The sequence below is a fragment of the Hyla sarda genome, chromosome 7 (genome assembly GCF_029499605.1).
Source record: "Hyla sarda isolate aHylSar1 chromosome 7, aHylSar1.hap1, whole genome shotgun sequence".
Classification (NCBI taxonomy): domain Eukaryota; kingdom Metazoa; phylum Chordata; class Amphibia; order Anura; family Hylidae; genus Hyla; species Hyla sarda.
The window spans coordinates 163,159,811-163,185,744 of NC_079195.1; the positions used below are offsets into that span (position 1 = coordinate 163,159,811).

Here is a 25,934-nt window from a genome sequence, read left to right on the forward strand (position 1 = left end):
GGGGTGGGAAGAGAATGTGACGGGGGGGGGGTGGGAAGAGAATGTGACGGGGGGGTGGGAAGAGAATGTGACGGGGGGGGGGGGTGAAGAGAATGTGACGGGGGGGGTGAAGAGAATGTGACGGGGGGGGGGTGAAGAGAATGTGACGGGGGGGGGGGTGAAGAGAATGTGACGGGGGGGGGTGAAGAGAATGTGACGGGGGGGGGGTGAAGAGAATGTGACGGGGGGGGGGTGAAGAGAATGTGACGGGGGGGTGAAGAGAATGTGACGGGGGGGTGAAGAGAATGTGACGGGGGGGTGAAGAGAATGTGACGGGGGGGTGAAGAGAATGTGACGGGGGGGTGAAGAGAATGTGACGGGGGGGTGAAGAGAATGTGACGGGGGGGTGAAGAGAATGTGACGGGGGGGTGAAGAGAATGTGACGGGGGGGTGAAGAGAATGTGACGGGGGGGTGAAGAGAATGTGACGGGGGGGTGAAGAGAATGTGACGGGGGGGTGAAGAGAATGTGACGGGGGGGTGAAGAGAATGTGACGGGGGGGTGAAGAGAATGTGACGGGGGGGTGAAGAGAATGTGACGGGGGGGTGAAGAGAATGTGACGGGGGGGTGAAGAGAATGTGACGGGGGGGTGAAGAGAATGTGACGGGGGGGTGAAGAGAATGTGACGGGGGGGTGAAGAGAATGTGACGGGGGGGTGAAGAGAATGTGACGGGGGGGGGGGTGAAGAGAATGTGACGGGGGGGGGGTGAAGAGAATGTGACGGGGGGTGGTGAAGAGAATGTGACGGGGGGGTGGGGGGGAAGAGAATGTGACGGGGGGTGGTGAAGAGAATGTGACGGGGGGTGGTGAAGAGAATGTGACGGGGGGTGGTGAAGAGAATGTGACGGGGGGTGGTGAAGAGAATGTGATAGGGGTGGTGAAGAGAATGTGACGGGGGGTGGTGAAGAGAATGTGACGGGGGGTGGTGAAGAGAATGTGACGGGGGGTGGTGAAGAGAATGTGACGGGGGGTGGTGAAGAGACTGTGACGGGGGGGGGGAAGAGACTGTGACGGGGGGGGGGAAGAGAATGTGACGGGGGGGAAGAGAATGTGACAGGGGGGGAGAGAATGTGACGGGGGGAGAGAATGTGACGGGGGGAGGGGGAGAGAATGTGACGGGGGGAGGGGGAAGAGAATGTGACGGGGGGGGGGAGAATGTGACGGGGGGGGGGGGGGAGAATGTGACGGGGGGGGGGAGAATGTGACAGGGGGCGGGAAAGAGAATGTGACGGGGGGCGCGGAAGAGAATGTGACGGGGGGGGGAAAGAGAATGTGACGGGGGGGAGAGAATGTGACGGGGGGGGAGAGAATGTGACGGGGGGAGGGGAAGAGAATGTGACGGGGGGAGGGGGAAGAGAATGTGACGGGGGGAGGGGGAAGAGAATGTGACGGGGGGGGAGAATGTGACGGGGGGCGGGGAAGAGAATGACGGGGGGGGGGGAAGAGAATGTGACGGGGGGGGGGGGGAAGAGAATGTGACGGGGGGGGGGGAAGAGAATGTGACGGGGGGGGGAAGAGAATGTGACGGGGGGGGGGGAAGAGAATGTGACGGGGGGGGGGAAGAGAATGTGACGGGGGGGGGGGGGAAGAGAATGTGACGGGGGGGGGGAAGAGAATGTGACGGGGGGGGGGGGGGGGAAGAGAATGTGACCGGGGTGGGGGGGGGTGGGGAAGAGAATGTGACCGGGGTGGGGGGGGGGGGTGGGGAAGAGAATGTGACGGGGGGAGGGGGAGAGAATGTGACGGGGGGGGGGGGGAAGAGAATGTGACGGGGGGGGAAGAGAATGTGACGGGGGGGGGGGGAAGAGAATGTGACGGGGGGGGGGGGGGGAAGAGAATGTGACGGGGGGGAAGAGAATGTGACGGGGGGGGGGGGGGGGAAGAGAATGTGACCGGGGTGGGGGGGGGGGGGTGGGGAAGAGAATGTGACCGGGGGGGGGTGGGGGGGGGTGGGGAAGAGAATGTGACGGGGGGAGGGGGAGAGAATGTGACGGGGGGAGGGGGAAGAGAATGTGACGGGGGGGGGGGAGAATGTGACGGGGGGGGGGGGAGAATGTGACGGGGGGGGGGGGAAGAGAATGTGACGGGGGGGGGGGAAGAGAATGTGACGGGGGGGGGGGTGGGGAAGAGAATGTGACCGGGGGGAGGGGGAGAGAATGTGACGGGGGGAGGGGGAAGAGAATGTGACGGGGGGGGGGGGGAGAATGTGACGGGGGGGGGGGAGAGAATGTGACGGGGGGGGGGGGAGAGAATGTGACGGGGGGGGGAAGAGAATGTGACGGGGGGGGGGAAGAGAATGTGACGGGGGGGAGAAGAGAATGTGACGGGGGGGGGGAGAAGAGAATGTGACGGGGGGGGGGGAGAAGAGAATGTGACGGGGGGGGGGGGGGGAGAAGAGAATGTGACGGGGGGGGGGGGGAGAAGAGAATGTGACGGGGGGGGGGGAAAAGAGAATGTGACGGGGGGGGGGAGAAGAGAATGTGACGGGGGGGGGGGAGAAGAGAATGTGACGGGGGGGGGGGGAGAAGAGAATGTGACGGGGGGGGGGGGGGGAGAAGAGAATGTGACGGGGGGGAAGAGAATGTAACGCGGGGGTGGGGGGGGAAGAGAATGTGACGGGGGGGGGGGGGGAGAAGAGAATGTGACGGGGGGGGGGGGGGAGAAGAGAATGTGACGGGGGGGAAGAGAATGTAACGCGGGGGTGGGGGGGGAAGAGAATGTGACGCGGGGGTGGGGGGGGAAGAGAATGTGACCGGGGGGGGGGGGGAAGAGAATGTGACGGGGGGGGGGGGTGGAAGAGAATGTGACGGGGGGGGGGGGGGGGTGGAAGAGAATGTGACGGGGCGGGGGGGGGGGTGGAAGAGAATGTGACGGGGGGGGGGGGGGAAGAGAATGTGACCGGGGGTGGTGGGGAAGAGAATGTGACGGGGGGTGGTGGGGAAGAGAATGTGACGGGGGGCGGGGAAGAGAATGTGACGGGGGGGGGGGGGGGAAGAGAATGTGACGGGGGGGGGGGGAAGAGAATGTGACGGGGGGGGGGGAAGAGAATGTGACGGGGGGGGGGAAGAGAATGTGACGGGGGGGGGAGAGAATGTGACGCGGGGGTGGGGGGGGGAAGAGAATGTGACGCGGGGGTGGGGGGGGAAGAGAATGTGACGCGGGGGTGGGGGGGAAGAGAATGTGACCGGGGTGGGGGAAGAGAATGTGATGGGGGGGGGGGGAGGGGGAAGAGAATGTGACCGGGGGGAAAGAGAATGTGACCGGGGGGGGGGGAAGAGAATGTGACGCGGGGGTGGGGGGGAAGAGAATGTGACCGGGGTGGGGGAAGAGAATGTGACCGGGGTGGGGGAAGAGAATGTGATGGGGGGGGGGGGGGAGGGGGAAGAGAATGTGACCGGGGGGAAAGAGAATGTGACCGGGGCGTGGGGGGGGGGGTGGAAAGAGAATGTGACGGGGGGGGGGGGAAGAGAATGTGACGGGGGGGGAAGAGAATGTGACCGGGGCGTGGGGGGGGGGTGGAAAGAGAATGTGACGGGGGGGGGGGAAAGAATGTGACGGGGGTTGGTGAAGAGAATGTGACGGGGGTTGGTGAAGAGAATGTGACGGGGGGGTGAAGAGAATGTGACGGGGGGGTGAAGAGAATGTGACGGGGGGGTGAAGAGAATGTGACGGGGGGGTGAAGAGAATGTGACGGGGGGGTGAAGAGAATGTGACGGGGGGGTAAGAGAATGTGACGGGGGGGAAAGAGAATGTGACGGGGGGAAAGAGAATGTGACGGGGGGAAAGAGAATGTGACGGGGGGGGAAGAGAATGTGACGGGGGGGGGGAAAGAGAATGTGACGGGGGGGGAAAGAGAATGTGACGGGGGGGGGGAAAGAGAATGTGACGGGTGGGGGGGAAAGAGAATGTGACGGGGGGGGGGAAAGAGAATGTGACGGGGGGGGGGGAAGAGAATGTGACGGGGGGGGAAAGAGAATGTGACGGGGGGGGGAAAGAGAATGTGACGGGGGGGGAAGAGAATGTGACGGGGGGGGGAAGAGAATGTGACGGGGGGGGGGGAAGAGAATGTGCCGGGGGGGGGGGGGCGGGGGAAGAGAATGTGACGGGGGGGAAGAGAATGTGACGGGGGGGGGGGGGAAGAGAATGTGACGGGGGGGGGGGGGAAGAGAATGTGACGGGGGGGGGGGGAAGAGAATGTGACGGGGGGGGGGGGGAAGAGAATGTGACGGGGGGGGGGGAAGAGAATGTGACGGGGGGGGGGGAAGAGAATGTGACGGGGGGGGAAGAGAATGTGACGGGGGGGTGAAGAGAATGTGACGGGGGGGTGAAGAGAATGTGACGGGGGGGTGAAGAGAATGTGACGGGGGGGTGAAGAGAATGTGACGGGGGGGTGAAGAGAATGTGACGGGGGGGGTGAAGAGAATGTGACGGGGGGGGAAGAGAATGTGACGGGGGGGGAAGAGAATGTGACGGGGGGGGGGGGAAGAGAATGTGACGGGGGGGGGAAGAGAATGTGACGGGGGGGGGGAAGAGAATGTGACGGGGGGGGAAGAGAATGTGACGGGGGGGGGAAGAGAATGTGACGGGGGGGGGGGGAAGAGAATGTGACGGGGGGGGGGAAGAGAATGTGACGGGGGGGGGGGGAAGAGAATGTGACGGGGGGGAAGAGAATGTGACGGGGGGGGGGAAGAGAATGTGACGGGGGGGGGGGAAGAGAATGTGACGGGGGGGGGAAGAGAATGTGACGGGGGGGGGAAGAGAATGTGACGGGGGGGGGAAAGAGAATGTGACGGGGGGGGAAGAGAATGTGACGGGGGGGGAAGAGAATGTGACGGGGGGGGAAGAGAATGTGACGGGGGGGGGGGAAGAGAATGTGACGGGGGGGGGGGGAAGAGAATGTGACGGGGGGGGGGAAGAGAATGTGACGGGGGAAGAGAATGTGACGGGGGAAGAGAATGACAAGGGGGAGATGTGAGATAGGCGGTGGGCATAAAATGGGTAGGTAGATGTGAAATGGAGGCGTCGCATCACATATCGCAATCGCAATATTTAGTGAACACTGCCAGGCAGCGGCTGCAAAGGCTAACAAAGTAATGGGATGTATTAAGAGAGGCATAGAGGCTCGTGACAGGAACATAATTTTGACTCTGTATATACACTGCTAAAAAAAATAAAGGGAACACTAAGATAACACACCTAGATCTGAATGAACTAATCGTATGAAATAATTTCGTCTTTACATAGTTGAATGTGCTGACAACAAAATCACACAAAATTATCAATGGAAATCAAATTAATCAACCCATGGAGCGCTGTATATGTGGAAAGCCACACTACAGGCTGATCCAACTTTGATGTATTGTCCTTAAAACAAGGACTACAATGAGGCTCAGTAGTGTGTGTGGCCTCCCCGTGCCCATATGACCTCCCTACAATGCCTGGGCATGCTTCTGATGAGGTGGCAGATGGTCTCCTGAGGGATGTCCTGCCAGACCTGGACTAAAGCATCCGCCAACTCCTGGACAGTCTCTGGTGCAACATGGCGTTGGTGGATGGAGCGAGACATGATCGATGTCCCAGATGTGCTCAATCGTATTCAGGTTTGAGGAACGGGCGGGCCGGTCCATAGCATCAATGCCTTCCTCTTGCAGGAACTGCTGACACACTCCAGCCACATGAGGTCTAGCATTGTCTTACATTAGGAGAAACCCAGGGCCAACCGCACCAGCATATGGTCTCACAAGGGGTCTGAGGATCTCATCTCGGCACCTAATGGCAGTCAAGCTACCTCTGGCAAGCACATGGAGGGCTGTGTGGCCCCCAAAGAAATGCCACCCCACACCATTACTGACCCACCGCCGAACCGGTCATGCTGGAGGATGGTGCAGGCACCAGAATGTGGTCCACGGCGTCTCCAGACTCTTATGTCTGTCACATGTACTCCGTGTAAACCTGCTTCTCGTCTGTGAGAAGCACAGGGTGCCAGTGGCGAATTTGCCAATCTATGTGTTCTCTGGCAAAACCCAAACATCCTGCACGGTGTTGGGCTGCAAGCACAACCCTCACCTGTGGACATCGGGCCCTCATACCACCCTCATGGAGTCTGTTTCTGACCGTTTGAGTGGACACATGGACATTTGTGGCCTGCTGGAGGTCATTTTGCAGGGCTCTGGCAGTGCTCCTCCTTGCACAAAGGCGGAGGTAGTGGTCCTGCTGCTGGGTTGTTGCACTCCTACGTCCTCCTCCACATCTCCTGATGTACTGGCCTGTCTCCTTGTAGCACCTCCATGCTCTAGACACTATGCTGACAGACACAGCAAACCTTCTTGCCACAGCTCGCATTGATGTGCCTTTCTGGATGAGCTGCACTACCTGAGCCACTTGTGTGGGTTGTAGACTCTGTATCATGCTACCACTATTAAAGCACCACCAGCATTCAAAAGTGAACAAAACATCAGCCAGGAAGCATAGGAACTGAGAAGTGGTCTGTGGTAACCACTTGCAGAACCACTCCTTTATTGGGGGTGTCGTGCTAATTGCCTATCATTTCCACCTGTTGTCAGTTTCATGTGCACACCAGCATGTGAAATTGACTGTCAATCAATCAGTGTTGCTTCCAGAGTGGACCGTGTGATTTCCCAGAAGTGTGATTGACTTTAAGTTACATTGTGTTTAAGTGTTCCCTTTATTTTTTGAGCAGTGTATCACTTATCAGACCACATATGGAGTATTGTATCCAATTTTGAAATTATATAGGAAAAACATGGCTTAACTGGAGGAGGGTATTAAAAGATAATTAACCCCTTTAGTACCGAAACAATTTTGGCCTTTAGGACCAAGCCCCATTTTTAAAATCTGACCGGTCCCACTTTATTTTGTGACCCTGAAAGGACCGAAGCCTGGCAACTAGCCACCTGGAAACCTCCACAGACCATGTGAAGTAGGCCAGGACCCAAAAGGAAGTAACCCTCCTCTTGCAGATACTAGAGTCCAATAGTCGACCAGAGTAGGCCCTGGAGGCCCAGTGGGCGTAGACTTTCCTGGCAGGAGAGGGGAAAATACCTCAAGAGAAGAGACAGAACAAGACACAGGATCACCAAGGCCCAGCAAGAATGAGGAAGGGAGAGCGACCAGAGAACTCCCAGTTCAGAGACTTGTCTGATAAGAGGAAGTTCGAGAATCAAGAGAAACCTATCAGAGAGGCTCAAAGGGAGAGCCCTGCAAGGCATCCAGCTTCAATCTGAGGACTTAGGTCAAAGAGGGAGAATGACAGGAAGGAATAGCAAGAAGGCTAGAAAATGGCAGCAAGATCCGCTTCCAGTCCCGGGCACAAAGACAACACAGTTTGAAAAGACCACAGGAAAGAAGAGAGGGCCACAGCCCTCACTCCACCAGGAGGAGCCCACCAGGTACGGAGATAGCTCCTGAAAGAAAAGGGTAACGGAATGGATCACACAGCAGACCACCCGAACTGAGAAGCCCAGGTTCAAAATCCACAGTTCCAAGCATTTCCGAACAGCCTGGAAAAGTGGGGGAATATTTGTCACGGGAAGGACAGTGTCAAGAAAAGAGGTGCGAATGCGCCAGTCCAGGGCTACCAAAATTACAGGAACATCCCTGGAAAATTAATGACCACCGCGAGGTAGATCTACCCTTATGCCCAGTGCGGCTCAGAGTAAACCACCTCCTGTGGAGAACAACTGAGATAAATCGGGACAAGAGTTCAACTTGGGCCAGATATGTTGAAACCTCTGCAAAGCCGCCTTGGTGCCTGAGGCATGCAATGGCCGCCTGTAAGGTTGTCCAATGCAAGAAGGTTCTGACAAGGTAGTACACCAAGGGAGGAGGGGGGGGGGGGGAGCCAAATGAGGTAATGAAGAGGATAGTGGAAAAGGCACCACGACCATGGAGGCCACCACTGCCCAACACTTAAAGACACCAGTGAAGCAGGGCTGACTGAAGCATGGGATCCCCGCAGCAAAACAGACCGACTGGCTCCGAGGGAACATACCGTAATAAAGGGTCGGAGAGGGGGAAAGAGCGGACCCAAATGAGTTGTCAATCCAAAGCAATAAGGCAAAAGAATGGAAGGCCTGGAGACTTTCCAGGTCCTGGTTGGGATGGTCACCCTAAAGACACTCCGAGCAAGAGCAGGCATCAAACTGTGAGCACTTTTAGCAAATATGGGAAGGGAATAATGCGACAGTTGGAAAACTGAAACAGAACCGTACAAGCACAGCTTTAACTGCACAAACTCCTGCAGCACTCTGCCCAAGGAAGGGGGACTGCAAAGATTGGGATAGTAATCCTGTATACCAGTAGGCCTGAGGAAGACTGTTATTCAAGAATAGGGTATTATGCTGGCTATGTTGGAGACCGCAGGTACCAGGCAGAATATTGCACCTATGGAAAAAACTGCATTGCACCATCCAAGGAGAGAAAATACAAGGCATAGCTATAGCAGGTACCATGGACAACAGAGGACACCCCAATAGGATGCTTTGTGCTTTTAGAAGGTACCATGTAAATGCAGGGTCACCTCTTCGGTCACCGCGTACTAGCAGTGGGGGAACCAGTACCAGCCTTAGCAGACATGCAAAAGAGAGGGCACCATATGAAGGACAATGTTTTAACACTTATAGAAGGGGGAAAACGGGCGCTACTACTGTAGCATATTCATTGCATACGCAGGGTAACTTCGTCAGTCCCCTTGTGCTGGTAAGTGAGGTATTTTAACTGCAGCCACAGAAGCGAAAAATATGGCATGGGTCTCCAGCAGTGGAGAAATGCAGGCAGAGCACTGTTAGGTGTGCAACAGCAATACTGGGTACCACAGGAAGACCACCATTACATCACTTAAGGAAGGGGTAAAGTGGTCACTGCTTCTGTAGAAAGGTCCATTGCACACACAGTCACCTCCCACTGGTGGTGGGTTTTGGAATTACAGCCACGGAGGGAGCAGATATCATCATTTCCATGGATGCCGGAGAGGGCCCATTGCACACGCAGAGTTACCCCCCTCTGGTCACCTCCCACTGGTAGCGGGGTACTAGAACTGCGGCCGTGGATGTGACAGACATTACACTCATCATGGATGCCATAGAGGGTCCACTGCACACACGGGGTCATCCTTTTGGACAACTCGCACAAGCAGTGGGGTACTGGAACTCCAGCCTCAGATGCGGCAGACATGGGGTGGTTGACCAGTTGTGTAGGAAGCATACAGAGCACTGACTGGCTTTCTAGTACTCCTCAAGGGTGTATGGGCAGCATAGCAGACCACACTTTCCTGTTGAGGATCCATTGTACAAGCAGGGTTACACAGGTAGTGGGGTACTGTTACTCCAGCCGTGGATGCGGCAGACACAAGACGAGTGACTGGCAGTGGAGGAAAGCAGGCAGAGCACTGTCTGGTTTCCTGGTACTCTTCAAAGGAATAAGAACAACATGGTGGACCACACTATGCCTTCCCATTAGCCTGTACATGGGGAGGGAGGAGGAGGAGGAGGAGGAGAGAGAGAACTACTGGGTGGAGAGGTGTATACTCAAGCCAAGGCTGGATATACTCATCTATAAAATCTTCAGCCAAATAAAGGGCACGCTGCATCGCGCCAAGCCGCAGCAGAAGGGTGAGAAAGGGGCAAGTGAAGACGCGCACCCAGGGTATAACCCTGTTTTAAAGCTGTTAATTGTTCCTGCTGTGACCAGTTCCTGAGGTACACTGTTCCATAAATTCACAGTCCTTATGGTAAAGAAGGCGTGTCGCCCCTTTCCTGCTGCTCTTCGATTCTTTCTGGTTCCTGTAACATGTTAATCTTGCAGGAAGTGCCCACTCAGCCAGTCAATGGAAAAGGCATGTCACTGCTGTGGGCAGTCACTGGCTGAACAGGCATTTCCTGCACAGCTGACATCAGAGGTAGCAGGAAGAAGCAGTGTGCATGAGTGATCGGAAGCAATAGAAGTGTGCAATTAATACAGGGTTATGCTGAACATCTACATCACTCAACACAGATAATAAGATGTATTGTCAACGCAGCATGCAGGGCACACCACACAAGATATTTGCTTTCCCACAGATATGGGAAAAAAAATTTTTCGGATCTTTCTAATTACATAACATTTTATGTGCGAAATGTGAAGTACAAATTAAGAGAATGTGTTATTTAATTAAAAAAAATAAAAATAAAAAAAACACTTACCAGAGAGATTGGTTCAGTGCAGTAGGACATTCAGAGCTCATCAACTCTTCCCCTCGGTCAAGAAGCTGGCAAAGAAGGGTCAGGCCGAGCTGTGGGGCAAGTGGTGGAAACAGGTGGGTTCACACAAAGACCAGGTTCACAGATTTAGTGTGCAGCACATTCTATTACATGTAAAAAATATGTAACCAAAAACTGTGCCTCAAAACTGTGGAGATTTGCGGTAAAATACATGTAGAGCACACTGGAACCCAGCCTAATAAAATGTCGTCCACTTACAGATGATGCATATAAAGTGCATCTGTTACAAGCTACAGTCATGGCCGTAAATGTCGGCACCCCTGAAATGTTTCAAGAAAATGAAGTATTTCTCACAGAAAAGGATTGCAGTAAAACATGCTTTGCTATACACCTGTTTATTCCCTTTGTGTGTATTGGAACTAAACCAAAAAAGGGGGGAAAAAAGCAAATTGGACATAATGTCACACCAAACTCCAATGGTCTAGACAAAATCATTGGCACCCTTAACTTAATATTTGGTTGCACACCCTTTGGAAAAATAACTGAAATCAGTCGCTGCCTATAATCATCAATAAGCTTCTTGCACCTCTCAGCCGGAATGTTGGACCACTCTTCCTTTGCAAACTGCTCCAGGTCTCTCTTATTGGAAGGGCGCCTTTTCCCAACAGCACATTTAAGATCTCACTGCAGGTGTTCAATGGGATTTAAATATGGACTCATTGTTGTCCACTTCAGAACTCTCCAGCGCTTTGTTGCCATCCATTTCTTGGTGCTTTTTAGAAGACCCAAGATCTCGGACAAAGCCAGCTTTCTGACACTGGGCTGTACAGTGCAACCCAAAATCCGTTGGTAATCCTCAGATTTCATGATGCCTTGCACACATTCAAGACACCCAGTGCCAGAGGCAGCAAAACAACCCCAAAACATCATTGAACCTCCACCATATTTCACTGTAGTTACTGTGTTTTTTCTTTGTAGGTCTCATTCCCTTTTCGGTAAACAGTAGAATGATGTGCTTTACCACAAAGCTCTATCTTGGTCTCATCTGTCCACAACACGTTTTTCAAGAAGGATTTTGGCTTACTCAAGTTCATTTTGGCAAAATGTGGTCTTGCTTTTTTATGTCTCTGTGTCAGCAGTGGGGTCCCCCTGGGTCTCCTGCCATAGTGTTTGATTTTATTTAACCCCTTAACGACGAAGGACGTATATTTACGTCCTCCGTCGGCTCCCGCCATATGCCACGGGGTCACGCAGTCCCATCAACGGCCGGGACTCGCGGCTAATACAGGACATCACCGATCACGGTGGTGCTCTGTATTAACCCTTCAGACGCTTCGATCAAAGCTGACCGCTGCTTTAGAAGCGAAAATGAAAGTATCCCGGCTGCTCAGTCGGGCTGTTCGGGACAGCCGTGGTGTCGCAAACAACTTACAGGACACCGGGAGGGCCCTTACCTGCCTCCTTTGTGTCCAATCGGCAAATGACTGCTCCGTGCCCGAGATCCAGGCAGGAGCAGTCAAGCGCCGATAACACTGACCACAGGCGTGTTAATACACGCCAGTGATCTGTGTAAAAGATCAGTGTGCAGTGTTATAGGTCCCTGTGGGAGCTATAACATTGCAAAAAAAAAAAAAAAAAAAAAAAAAAAGAGTTAAAGGGGTACTCCGCCCCTAGACATCTTAGCCCCTATCCAAAGGATAGGGGATAAGATGTCAGAGCGCCGTGGTCCTGCTGCTGGGGAGCCCCGGGATTGCTGCTGCAGCACCCCGCTGTCATTACTGCACAGAGCGAGTTTGCTCTGTGTGTAATGACGGGCGATACATGGCTCCGCCCCTCGTGACATCACGGCCCACCCCCTTAATACAAGTCTATGGCAGGGGCTTGACAACCCCCACGCCCCCTCCCATAGACTCGTATTGAAGGAGACGGGCCGTGACGTCACGAGGGGCGGAGCCGTGACGTAACGATGCTCCGGCCCCTGTACTGCCCGTCATTACGTGCAGAGCGAACTCGCTCTGTGCAGTAATGACAGCGGGGTGCCGCAGTGGCAATCCCGGGGGTCCCCAGCAGCGGGACCGCGGTGAACTGACATCTTATCCCCTAAGATGTCTAGGGGCGGTGTACCCCTTTAATTAAGATCATTTAACCCCATCCCTAATAAAAATTTGAATCACCCATAAAAAAATAAAACCGTGTAAATAAAAATAAACATATGTGGTATCGCCGCGTGCGTAAATGTCCGAACTATAAAAATATATCATTAATTAAACCGCACGTTCAATGGTGTACACGTAAAAAAAATTCAAAAGTCAAAAAAAGCTTATTTTTGGTCACTTTTTATACCATTAAAAAATGAATAAAAAGTTATCAAAAAGTCTGATCAAAACAAAAATGGTACCGATAAAAACTTCAGATCACGGCGCAAAAATGAGCCCTCATACCACCCTGTACGTGGAAAAATAAAAATGTTATAGGGGTCAGAAGAGGACATTTTTAAATGTATAAATTTTCCTGCATGTAGTTGTGATTTTTTTCCAGAATGATGACAAAATGAAATCTATATAAGTAGGGTACCATTTTAACCGTATGGACCTACAGAATAATAAGGTGTCATTTTTACTGAAATATGCACTGCGTAGAAACGGAAGCCCCCAAAAGTTACAAAATGGCATTTTTTCCTTCGATTTTGTCACACTATTATTTTTTCCGTCTCGCTGTGGATTTTTGGGTAAAATGACTAATGTCACTGCAAGTAGAATTGGTGACACAAAAAATAAGCCATATTATGGATTTTTAGGTGGAAAATTGAAAGGGTTATGATTTTTAAAAAGGAGGAAAGAATGAAAAAGCAAACACTGAAAAACCCTGCGTCCTTAAAGGGTTAAATGTTGATGGTTAGTTCATGCTGACACGGATGCTCCCCTGAGCCTGCAGGATAGCTTGAATTTCTTTGGAACCTGTTTGGGGCTGCTTTTCCACCATTCGGACTATCCTGCGTTGACACATTTCATCAATTTTTCTTTTCTGTCCATGCCCAGGGAGATTAGCCACAGTGCCATGTGTTGCAAACTTCTTGATAATGTTGCGCACTGTGGGCAAAGGCAAATCTAGATCTCTGGAGATGGACTTATAACCTTGAGATTGTTGATATTTTTCCACAATTTTGGTTCTCAAGTCCTCAGACAGTTCTCTTCTCCTCTTTCTGTTGTCCATGCTTAGTGTGGCGCACACAGACACACAATGCAAAGACTAAGCAAACTTCTCTCCTTTTTATCTGCTTTCAGGTGTGATTTTTATATTCCCCCCACCTTTTACTTGCCCCAGGTGAGTTTAAAATACATGTAGAGCACACTGGAACCCAGCCTAATAAAATGTCGTCCACTTACAGATGATGCATATAAAGTGCATCTGTTACAAGCTACAGTCATGGCCGTAAATGTCGGCACCCCTGAAATGTTTCAAGAAAATGAAGTATTTCTCACAGAAAAGGATTGCAGTAAAACATGCTTTGCTATACACCTGTTTATTCCCTTTGTGTGTATTGGAACTAAACCAAAAAAGGGGGGAAAAAAGCAAATTGGACATAATGTCACACCAAACTCCAATGGTCTAGACAAAATCATTGGCACCCTTAACTTAATATTTGGTTGCACACCCTTTGGAAAAATAACTGAAATCAGTCGCTGCCTATAATCATCAATAAGCTTCTTGCACCTCTCAGCCGGAATGTTGGACCACTCTTCCTTTGCAAACTGCTCCAGGTCTCTCTTATTGGAAGGGCGCCTTTTCCCAACAGCACATTTAAGATCTCACTGCAGGTGTTCAATGGGATTTAAATATGGACTCATTGTTGTCCACTTCAGAACTCTCCAGCGCTTTGTTGCCATCCATTTCTTGGTGCTTTTTAGAAGACCCAAGATCTCGGACAAAGCCAGCTTTCTGACACTGGGCTGTACAGTGCAACCCAAAATCCGTTGGTAATCCTCAGATTTCATGATGCCTTGCACACATTCAAGACACCCAGTGCCAGAGGCAGCAAAACAACCCCAAAACATCATTGAACCTCCACCATATTTCACTGTAGTTACTGTGTTTTTTCTTTGTAGGTCTCATTCCCTTTTCGGTAAACAGTAGAATGATGTGCTTTACCACAAAGCTCTATCTTGGTCTCATCTGTCCACAACACGTTTTTCAAGAAGGATTTTGGCTTACTCAAGTTCATTTTGGCAAAATGTGGTCTTGCTTTTTTATGTCTCTGTGTCAGCAGTGGGGTCCCCCTGGGTCTCCTGCCATAGTGTTTGATTTTATTTAACCCCTTAACGACGAAGGACGTATATTTACGTCCTCCGTCGGCTCCCGCCATATGCCACGGGGTCACGCAGTCCCATCAACGGCCGGGACTCGCGGCTAATACAGGACATCACCGATCACGGTGGTGCTCTGTATTAACCCTTCAGACGCTTCGATCAAAGCTGACCGCTGCTTTAGAAGCGAAAATGAAAGTATCCCGGCTGCTCAGTCGGGCTGTTCGGGACAGCCGTGGTGTCGCAAACAACTTACAGGACACCGGGAGGGCCCTTACCTGCCTCCTTTGTGTCCAATCGGCAAATGACTGCTCCGTGCCCGAGATCCAGGCAGGAGCAGTCAAGCGCCGATAACACTGACCACAGGCGTGTTAATACACGCCAGTGATCTGTGTAAAAGATCAGTGTGCAGTGTTATAGGTCCCTGTGGGAGCTATAACATTGCAAAAAAAAAAAAAAAAAAAAAAAAAAAAGAGTTAAAGGGGTACTCCGCCCCTAGACATCTTAGCCCCTATCCAAAGGATAGGGGATAAGATGTCAGAGCGCCGTGGTCCTGCTGCTGGGGAGCCCCGGGATTGCTGCTGCAGCACCCCGCTGTCATTACTGCACAGAGCGAGTTTGCTCTGTGTGTAATGACGGGCGATACATGGCTCCGCCCCTCGTGACATCACGGCCCACCCCCTTAATACAAGTCTATGGCAGGGGCTTGACAACCCCCACGCCCCCTCCCATAGACTCGTATTGAAGGAGACGGGCCGTGACGTCACGAGGGGCGGAGCCGTGACGTAACGATGCTCCGGCCCCTGTACTGCCCGTCATTACGTGCAGAGCGAACTCGCTCTGTGCAGTAATGACAGCGGGGTGCCGCAGTGGCAATCCCGGGGGTCCCCAGCAGCGGGACCGCGGTGAACTGACATCTTATCCCCTAAGATGTCTAGGGGCGGTGTACCCCTTTAATTAAGATCATTTAACCCCATCCCTAATAAAAATTTGAATCACCCATAAAAAAATAAAACCGTGTAAATAAAAATAAACATATGTGGTATCGCCGCGTGCGTAAATGTCCGAACTATAAAAATATATCATTAATTAAACCGCACGTTCAATGGTGTACACGTAAAAAAAATTCAAAAGTCAAAAAAAGCTTATTTTTGGTCACTTTTTATACCATTAAAAAATGAATAAAAAGTTATCAAAAAGTCTGATCAAAACAAAAATGGTACCGATAAAAACTTCAGATCACGGCGCAAAAATGAGCCCTCATACCACCCTGTACGTGGAAAAATAAAAATGTTATAGGGGTCAGAAGAGGACATTTTTAAATGTATAAATTTTCCTGCATGTAGTTGTGATTTTTTTCCAGAATGATGACAAAATGAAATCTATATAAGTAGGGTACCATTTTAACCGTATGGACCTACAGAATAATAAGGTGTCATTTTTACTGAAATATGCACTGCGTAGAAACGGAAGCCCCCAAAAGTTACAAAATGGCATTTTTTCCTTCGATTTTGTCACACTATTATTTTTTCCGTCTCGCTGTGGATTTTTGGGTAAAATGACTAATGTCACTGCAAGTAGAATTGGTGACACAAAAAATAAGCCATATTATGGATTTTTAGGTGGAAAATTGAAAGGGTTATGATTTTTAAAAAGGAGGAAAGAATGAAAAAGCAAACACTGAAAAACCCTGCGTCCTTAAAGGGTTAAATGTTGATGGTTAGTTCATGCTGACACGGATGCTCCCCTGAGCCTGCAGGATAGCTTGAATTTCTTTGGAACCTGTTTGGGGCTGCTTTTCCACCATTCGGACTATCCTGCGTTGACACATTTCATCAATTTTTCTTTTCTGTCCATGCCCAGGGAGATTAGCCACAGTGCCATGTGTTGCAAACTTCTTGATAATGTTGCGCACTGTGGGCAAAGGCAAATCTAGATCTCTGGAGATGGACTTATAACCTTGAGATTGTTGATATTTTTCCACAATTTTGGTTCTCAAGTCCTCAGACAGTTCTCTTCTCCTCTTTCTGTTGTCCATGCTTAGTGTGGCGCACACAGACACACAATGCAAAGACTAAGCAAACTTCTCTCCTTTTTATCTGCTTTCAGGTGTGATTTTTATATTCCCCCCACCTTTTACTTGCCCCAGGTGAGTTTAAAGAAGCATCATATGCTTGAAACAATCTTATTTATCCACAATTTTGAAAGGGTGCCAATAATTTTGTCCAGACCATTTTTTAAGTTTGGTGTGACATTATGTCCAATTTGCTTTTTTTCTCCCTTTTTTGGTTTAGTTCCAATACACACTAAGTGAATACATATGTGTATAGCAAAACATGTGTTACTGCAATCCTTTTCTGTGAGAAATACTTTATTTTCTTGAAAAAATTCAGGGGTGCCAACATTTACGGCCATGACTGTATATACTGTAGCCTCAAAGACATGGAATAAAGTGACAAAGGTATGGCTGCACTATACCTGTACATAGCTTATATTCTCTGTGGAAAGTTTTACATCATGATTTTTTTGTGACAGATGAACCAAGTTTCACCTGGAACCTACATAAAGTCACCTCTGCAAGCCTTCCTTTACACACCTTCAGTAGTTTTTGGCATGGTTCCACACCAAAAACCATGGCAATGTACACTGATTTCAATAAGAGAAAACCACACTGCTACAGGAGGAAACTCAACAAAAAAAGTGACAAGTCCACTTTTTCAAGTGGAAAAAACAAACCAAAAAAGGCAAGGTTCCCACTGAAAATCAACCATAAGTGGTTTTCAAACGAAAACAGTGTGGTTTTTGTTTTTCGCCTCGAAAACAAAGCTGATTTTGTCTATATGAACATAACAGGCTGTTTACTACAACATTCTTACTAGATATTTAAAGGGGTATTCCAACATTTTAAAAATATTTATATATTGCTGGGGCTGTTTGGAAAAAAAAAAATAGAAAAAGAAGCTATACTTAAACCTACCCCTGGTCCCACGCAACTCCTTCCACCAATCTCCTGTCTTTTTCCTTCTCCCGAGACAAGAGCAGGACCTGCTCACAAAGAATCACTAGTCAAGATGGGACATTGCTAGGTCCAATGACTGGTTGAGTGAGCAGGTCCTGTTCTGAACACTCGCCTCGGAAGCAGGCAGAAGATATGAGCATCAGGAGACTGAAAGCAGACTAACTCTAGCTGTAGTGGGACCTGTGATAGATAAGTATAGTCCGGGACCCCCTTGCATCCTCCAGAACGGCACCCTGACTCTCCTCGTTGCATGGAGTGGGGAGTCACTATTTTAGGTACATTTACATCACAATTAACTGTTCCACAACAAAAATATTTTAGAAAAAATTACCTCTTACCGGTACATATTGTATTTGACAGTTTGGATGACTTTCTAAAAAGATTAATATTTTAAGGACTACACCCACACACTTACCTTGTTCTGGAGGACAACTGTAAGCTGCTGTTGAGGGGAAGTAACACCAGATCCACAGAGACACTGTAGCAGGGAAGTGATAGCCGATCCAGACAGCTGGCTAACCACTTGGGCACATGGAGCTGCCAGACATGGCAGAATCTTAAAAAAAGGTTGGCTGTAAGCAAATGTGTGGAAATCTATAGATCTGGAAATGTATAGTAATGAATAGATACCTGATCTTGAACATCCTTCTTGATGAGGAACGGCAAACTGTGGGCTGTAGTGGAAATCAAAGAAGTGCATGGCTGCAAAGGTATGAAACGTAAGATCCTAGCCACCAGGCGCTTTCCCTTTCTGATGCACATGATCTGGACAATCTGTTCCTCAGCTACTCTGTGGGCAAAATTCAAACAGTCATTGAGCAATAGCAAATGTCCCAGGACTATATGTCCAATAGCAGGAATACTGCTTTCACTCAATTAAATTTACAGATTTGTCATTTGTATCCTGAGGAGTTTACAAGTAATGGTGAATGCTGACAAACAGGAAAACAGTTTACAGAGTGTTGCTAAGGAGCAGGTAACCATTTTAACCCCTTAAGGATCAAAACATTAAGCATGTACGCCCCTTAAAGACCAGGCGTGTTTTTTCAAATAGTGGATGTATGACTATTAGAGAATGACTCTGGCAACGTTTTGCCAAATCACAACAATTCTGACATTGTTTTTTTTGGCACAAGTTGTACTTCATGTACATAGTAAAAGTAAGCCAATATTTGTAGTTTCTTTTACAATGCAAAAAAATCACAACATTTAAAAACCCCAAAAAATTATTTTTTGCTATTTTAAAGCTAATAGGTTGCATATATTTCTACTTACTAAGAAAATAGTTTATGAAACTCATACTTCAGATGTCTACTTTATTTTGACAGCATTTATTTTTAATTAACATTTAAAATGAATTAGAAGCCTAACAATTTTTTATATGTGCTATGCAATGTTTGCAGAAACAAAGAGGTGGTAGACCATAGGTAACCCCCGCCCCCCCCCCCCCCCCAAATGACCCCATTTTGAAAACTAGACCCCTCAAGGTATTTGAAAGGGGGGTATAGTGAGTATTTTAAAACCATAGTTTTTTTGGGCAGGAATTGTTAAAAAGTCAGTGTAAAAAAATGTAATTAGCTTTTTTTTCCACAAATGCATCATTTGTGGGACACTTTTTTGTACATCACTTCTGTAATTGAAAGAAATGCACCCTATATTTTATTGAGCAGTTCGTCCAGTGTTCGGAAATACCCCCACCTAGGTCATATTTGGTTCCTTGGCCAGGTGGCGGAACCCAGAAGGAGAGGAGCACCATTTGGCTTTCAGGGCATCATCTGAAAGGAGCATAGGCTGCACTTCATTCCTGCAAAGGCTTTTCGCTGCCAGTACCATACAGGACACCCACAAATGACCCCATTTTGGAAACTACACCCTCTAAAGTATTCACCTAGACCAAAAGTGAGTACTTTGAGTCATTTTTGTGTGGCTGGAATGGTAAAGTGGATACATTTGTTGGAAAAAAAAAAAAGTTTACATTTTTTGCACTATTTGTGGGACATATTTGTACATTGCGCCTGAAAAGGAGGAAATGCACCCCATATTTTATTATGCTGTTCGTCCCATGTTCGGAAATACCACTGCTTAGGCCAAATTTGGTTGCTTTGCTACATGTGCATATTTTTTTCACATATGCATAATTTGTGGGATACATTTAAAAAAAATAGCTTCTGAAATGAATAAAATGCACAGCAAATTTTCAAGGTTTATTACGCTGCTTGTCCCATGTTAGGGAATACCCTAGCTTAGGCCATATTTAGTTGCCTGACCCAAAAGGAGAGTAGCGCCATTTGGCCTTTGCTTCTGAAATGGAGGAAATATGCCTTATATTTTATCACGCTGTTTGTCCAAGGATGGGCAGTACCCCTCACTTTGGCCATATTTGGTTGCCTGACAGGACCCAGAAGGAGAGGAGCCCCCTTTGGCTTTCAGGATATATGAATTATAGACCCTACTCCATGCCTGAAAAGGATCGGAGCTGGCAGAATGATACCGCACCCCCACAAGTGACCGTATGTGGCAAGATTTTTGTCTAAGAAAGAAATAAGTATTAGCTGCACCAGAACTTAAAGGGGTACTCCGCCCCTAGACATTTTATCCCCTATCCAAAGGATAGGGGATAAGAGGTCAGATCGCCGCGGTGCCGCTGCTGGGGACCCCTGGGATCCCCGCTGCGGCACCGCGCTATCATTACAGCACACAGCGAGTTCGCTCTGCACGTAATGATGGGCGGTACAGGGGCCGGAGCATCGTTACGTCACGGCTCCGCCCCTCGTGATGTCACGGCCCGCCCCTTTCAATACAAGTCTATGGGAGGGGGCGTGGCGGTCGTCACGCCCCCTCCCATAGACTTGCATTAAGGTGATGGGCCGTGATGTCACGAGGGGCGGCGCCATAACGTCACGCGGCTCCGTCCCCTGTATCGCCCGTCATTACGCACAGAGCGAACTCTCTCTGTGCTGTAATGATAGCGCGGTGCTGCAGCGGGGATCCCGGGGGTCCCCAGCGCGGGACCGCGGCGATCTGACATCTTATCCCCTATCCTTTGGATAGGGGATAAAATGTCTAGGAGCAGAATACCCCGTTAACTGTTAGTTCAGCTTTCCGCTAGTATATGCTAATTTTGTGGGACACGGAAATGAATGGGGCTGATACAGTATACGTCGACAAATTATTTTTTTTACCTTTTACACTTTTTTTTTTTATACCTTGGAATTTATAGTATTCCAAAGCATTGCAGTAATGGGCATATTGCTGGCATTTACCTGAGGTAGACCCGGGGGCCTTTGAAAGACCCATGGCTGCCCAGATAAGCAGCAGCACCCCGCAATTGTTGTGGGATGCTGCTGTGTGGGATGCTGCTAGAAAAAGACAGAGGGAGTCCCCTCCATCTGTCAAACTCCTTACAGTTTGTGGTCGCTTCCGACTGCGGCTGTAAGGGTTAAACTTCGGTCCTGGCAGTGCAGCAGGGTCCCTGCCACAATCTCGTGGGTACACTGGGCAGAACCCACGAGAACCATGGATGTGTATACGTGTCCAGGTGTGGGACAGTTCATCCTCCCTGGAAGTGTATACATGTCCAGCGTTGGTTAGGGGTTAAATAATGGGAACCTACTATAACAAAGCAGACACAAGGTTTACCTTAACTGGAACCTAGTATACAACCTGCCTAAATTCAGCTCCATTAGTTAGGCTCCTGAAGTTATGTAAACAGTGTAGCTCCCAATTCATCACTGTTAACCCCTTAAGGAAAGAGACAATTACATTTTTGCATTTTAGTTTTTTCCTCCTCACATACAACTTTTTTTCCATCTAGAGACCCATATGAGGGCTTGTTTTTTGTGCGACCAATTGTACGTTGCAATGACATCTTTCATTTTACCATAAAATGCACCCCAAAATAGTTTTTTTGGTAACAAATTTAAAAGACTGCCATTTTGCAACTTTTAAGGGGTATTGTTTTTACACCGTGTACTTAATGGTCAAACTGCCATGTTTTTATTCATTCTGTGGGTTAATACGATTAAGATTATATCCATGTTTATATGCTTTAAAAAAAAAAATTCTGTATACAGGGCTGTATGAGGGCTCATTTTTTGCGCCGTGATCTGTAGTTTTTATCAGTACCATTTTTGTTTTGATGGAAATTTATGATTTTTTGTGATGTGACCAAAAAAATCAGCAATTCTCAAATTTTTCTCACATTTACGCCGTTCACTGTGCGGGATAATAAACATTTTATTTTAATTGATTGGACAATTAAGCATGCAGAGATTCAAGATATGAAGTGTTCTTTAAATGTTATTACTTTTTATATTTTAGAAAAAGGGGATCATTTATATTTGTATTGGGGGGTGTTATATATTTAAACTTGTTTTTATTTATACTCTTTAAGCCCCCATAAAGGACTTTTAATAGCAATCATAAGATTGTGATATATTGCTCAGTACTATGTAATAGCATAGTACTAATAAGTACTATCAGCGATGAACTTGTATAGCCTGGATCTCCAGGCTGCATAAGAAGCTTGGCGATCCTGCATGCCGGAGGAAGGTAAGATACCTCCGGCAGCCATTTGCACTTAACAGACACTCGCAAAGCTTTTATGAGGAGGTGAGCTCCAGACTGGACTAGGGGGAATCACTGGATGTCGTATATCTGGATTTTTCCAAAGCATTTGATACGGTGCCACATAAAAGATTGGTGCATAAAATGAGAAGAATTGGGCTGGGGGAGAATGTGTGTAAGTGGGTAAGTAACTGGCTCAGTGATAGGAAACAGAGGGTGGTTATTAATGGTACTTATTCTGATTAGGGTCAGTCTTGGGTCCTGTCCTATTTAATATCATTATTAATGACCTTGTAGAGGGGCTAAATAGTAAAATAGCAATCTTTGCAGATGATACTAAACTCTGTAAAGTGGTAAACACTGTAGAGGACAGTGCACTGTTACAAATGGATCTGGATAGGTTGGAGGTTTGGGCTGGGAAGTGGCAGATGAGGTTCAACACCGATAAATGTAAGGTAATGCACGTGGGGAAGAAAATCCGGGCTGGGATTATGAATTAATGGGAGCACACTTGGGACACACTGATGTGGAAAAGGACTTGGGAGTTTTAGTTACATAGTTCATAATGTTGAAAAAAGACGAGGGTCCATCAAGTTCAACCTATATCCCTAATGAGTCCCTACTGAGTTGATCCAGAGGAAGGCAAAAAAACCCTTATACTAAAAATTCCTTTACGACTCCAAATATGGCAGTCAGAATAAATCCCTGGATCAATGTTCTGTCCCTTTAAATCTAGTATACATAACCAGCGATGTTCGTTAACAGTAAATTTAGCTGTATCAAGGGGCATAGATGCCCACGACAAGGAAATAATTTTACGGCTGTACAAATCACTAGTCAGACCACACATAGAATACTGTGTACAGTACTGGGCACCAGTGTACAAGAAAGATATAGTGGAGCTGGAGAGGGTTCAAAGACGGGCAACCAGGGTAATACGGGGAATGGGAGGACTACAGTACCCAGAAAGATTATCAGAATTAGGGTTATTTAGTTTAGAAAAAAGAACTATATATTTATGCATAACTATGCATAAATATATCAGGGGATCATACAAAGATCTCTCCCATGATCTATTTATACCCAGGACTGTATCTATAACAAGGGGGCATCCTCTACGTTTAGAGGAAAGAAGGTTTCTACACCACCATAGATGGGGATTCTTTACTGAAAGAGCAGTGAGACTGTGGAACTCTCTGCCTGAGCAGGTGGTCATGGTTCACGCGGTAAAAAAAATTTAAAAGGTGTCTGGATGCATTTTTGGATTCTAGATCTATAGGGACAGAAGGTTGATCTAGGGATCTATTCTGATTGCCATATTTTGAGTCGGGAAGGAATTTTTTTTACCTCGAGTATGATGATTTTTTGCCTTCCTCTGGATCAACTCAGTAGGTACTCATTAGGGATATAGGTTGAACTTGATGGACTCTGGTCTTTTTTCAACTTTATGAACTATGTTACTATGATCGCCATTTATTACGGCATCTATGGGGTTAATGGTCATTAGTGGTATCACTGATGTCCACTATCATTGACGCAGCCAGAGCTTACCATGTATGGGGCTTGTTACCACATGCCATAAATGTAAGGCGCTGTACATGAAGTTACTTGGTGCAGCGCTGTGCATTTACTGTGCATGTCCTTAAGGAGTTAATTCAACTTCCGATTAAGGTAAGTTGTGATCTCTATAGCATGCTCAGAGCTCAAGAGTCAAGGAGGCATTGCAACTTGTAGTCTTCCTCCCTGCCTTAACTCATTAACGTGCACGGACAAGTGCTAGAAGCAGAGCTCAGTACATGAATTATGCAGGGAGTCGTGCCTTCATCAGCTCAGCAATGCTTTATTAACACTTGAGCTGAGCAAGAGGCGGGGCTCCACCCGCTCAATTTGCAGCCTAATGAAGTGGAGTCACAGACAAATATGTAAATTAAGCGGGTGTAAATTTAGCAGAGAATTTTCTGAGGGGGGGGGGGGGGGGGGGGACATCTCAGGACCTACTGGACATATTTAAGTAAGTGACCACTCGTTGGACTCCTGTACACCCACACTATAAACCAGTGTATTGGTGACCAGACTGACAGTTTTCCTTTAAAGGGGTACTCCGCCCCTAGACATCTTATCCCCTATCCAAAGGATAGGGGGATAAGATGTCAGATCGCCGGGGTCCCGCTGCTGGGGACCCCGCTATCATTACTGCGCAGAGCGAGATCGCTCTGCACGTAATGACGGGCAATACAGGGGCCGGAGCATAGTTACGTCACGGCTCCGCCCCTCGTGACATCACAGCCCGCCCCCGTCAATACCAGTCTATGGGAAGGGCGTGGCGGTCGTCATGCCCCCTGCCATAGACTTGCATTAAGGGGACAGGCCGTGATGTCACGAGGGTCGGAGCCATGACGTCACGCTGCTCCGGCCCCTGTATCTCCCGTCATTACGCACAGAGCAAACTCGCTCTGTGCAGTAATGATAGCGGGGTGCCGCAGTGGCGATCCCCGGGGTCCCCAGCAGCGGGACCGCGGAGATCTAACATCTTAACCCTATCCTAGCAAAAGTGCCAAGGAAGCGTTGCACGCATCTCCTCCTTCCCTGCATGATTGATCTACTGGCTTGGCTTCCAGCACTAAGCCATGCACAACAATCATTCAATGCAGCAGCAGCAGCTCACAATAACTGACATCTGAGCATAATACAGAGCTGATAGATTCCCTTTAACCACTGAAGGACAAAGCCCATCTTGGCCTTAACCCCTTAAGGACGCAGGACGTAAATGTACGTCCTGGTGAGGTGGTACTTAACGCACCAGGACGTACATTTACGTCCTAAGCATAACCGCGGGCATCGGAGCGATGCCCGTGTCATGCGCGGCTGATCCCGGCTGCTGATCGCAGCCAGGGACCCGCCGGCAATGGCCGACGCCCGCGATCTCGCGGGCGTCCGCCATTAACCCCTCAGGTGCCGGGATCAATACAGATCCCGGCATCTGCGGGAGTTCGCGATTAAAATGAACGATCGGATCGCCCGCAGCGCTGCTGCGGGGATCCGATCATTCATAACGCCGCACGGAGGTCCCCTCACCTTCCTCCGTGCGGCTCCCGGCGTCTCCTGCTCTGGTCTGTGATCGAGCAGACCAGAGCAGGAGATGACCGATAATACTGATCTGTTCTATGTCCTATACATAGAACAGATCAGTATTAGCAATCATGGTATTGCTATGAATAGTCCCCTATGGGGACTATTCAAGTGTAAAAAAAAATGTAAAAAAATGTAAAAGTAAAAAAAAAGTGAAAAATCCCCTCCCCCAATAAAAAAGTAAAACGTCCGTTTTTTTCCTATTTTACCCCCAAAAAGCGTAAAAAACATTTTTTATAGACATATTTGGTATCGCCGCATGCGTAAATGTCCGAACTATTAAAATAAAATGTTAATGATCCCGTACGGTGAACGGCGTGAACGTAAAAAAATTTAAAAAGTCCAAAATTCCTACTTTTTTAATACATTTTATTAAAAAAAAATTATAAAAAATGTATTAAAAGTTTTTTATATACAAATGTGGTATCAAAAAAAAGTACAGATCATGGTGCATAAAATGAGCCCCCATACCGCCGCTTATACTGAAAAATAAAAAGTTATAGGTCATCAAAATAAAGGGATTATAAACGTACTAATTTGGTTAAAAAGTTTGTGATTTTTTTTAAGCGCAACAATAATACAAAAGTATATAATAATGGGTATCATTTTAATCGTATTGACCCTCAGAATAAAGAACACGTCATTTTTACCAGAAATTGTA

The 25,934-nt window shown here is 48.4% G+C and overlaps 1 protein-coding gene across 4 annotated transcripts in view; it reads right to left on the reverse strand.

Annotated features, from left to right (window-relative positions):
* PATL1 (PAT1 homolog 1, processing body mRNA decay factor) overlaps nt 1–25,934 on the reverse strand; it is a 169,100-nt gene that overhangs the window by 35,743 nt on the left and 107,423 nt on the right. For 3 of the 4 annotated variants that reach the window (XM_056531169.1, XM_056531170.1, XM_056531172.1), the window contains exons 15-17: nt 18,209–18,368; nt 17,994–18,134; nt 10,238–10,326 (exon numbers count right to left, since the gene is read on the reverse strand). In XM_056531169.1, the coding sequence (XP_056387144.1) occupies nt 10,238–10,326; nt 17,994–18,134; nt 18,209–18,368 (390 nt within the window). The remainder of the gene's footprint in view (nt 1–10,237; nt 10,327–17,993; nt 18,135–18,208; nt 18,369–25,934) is intronic. The other variant, XM_056531171.1, reaches the window with a different exon arrangement.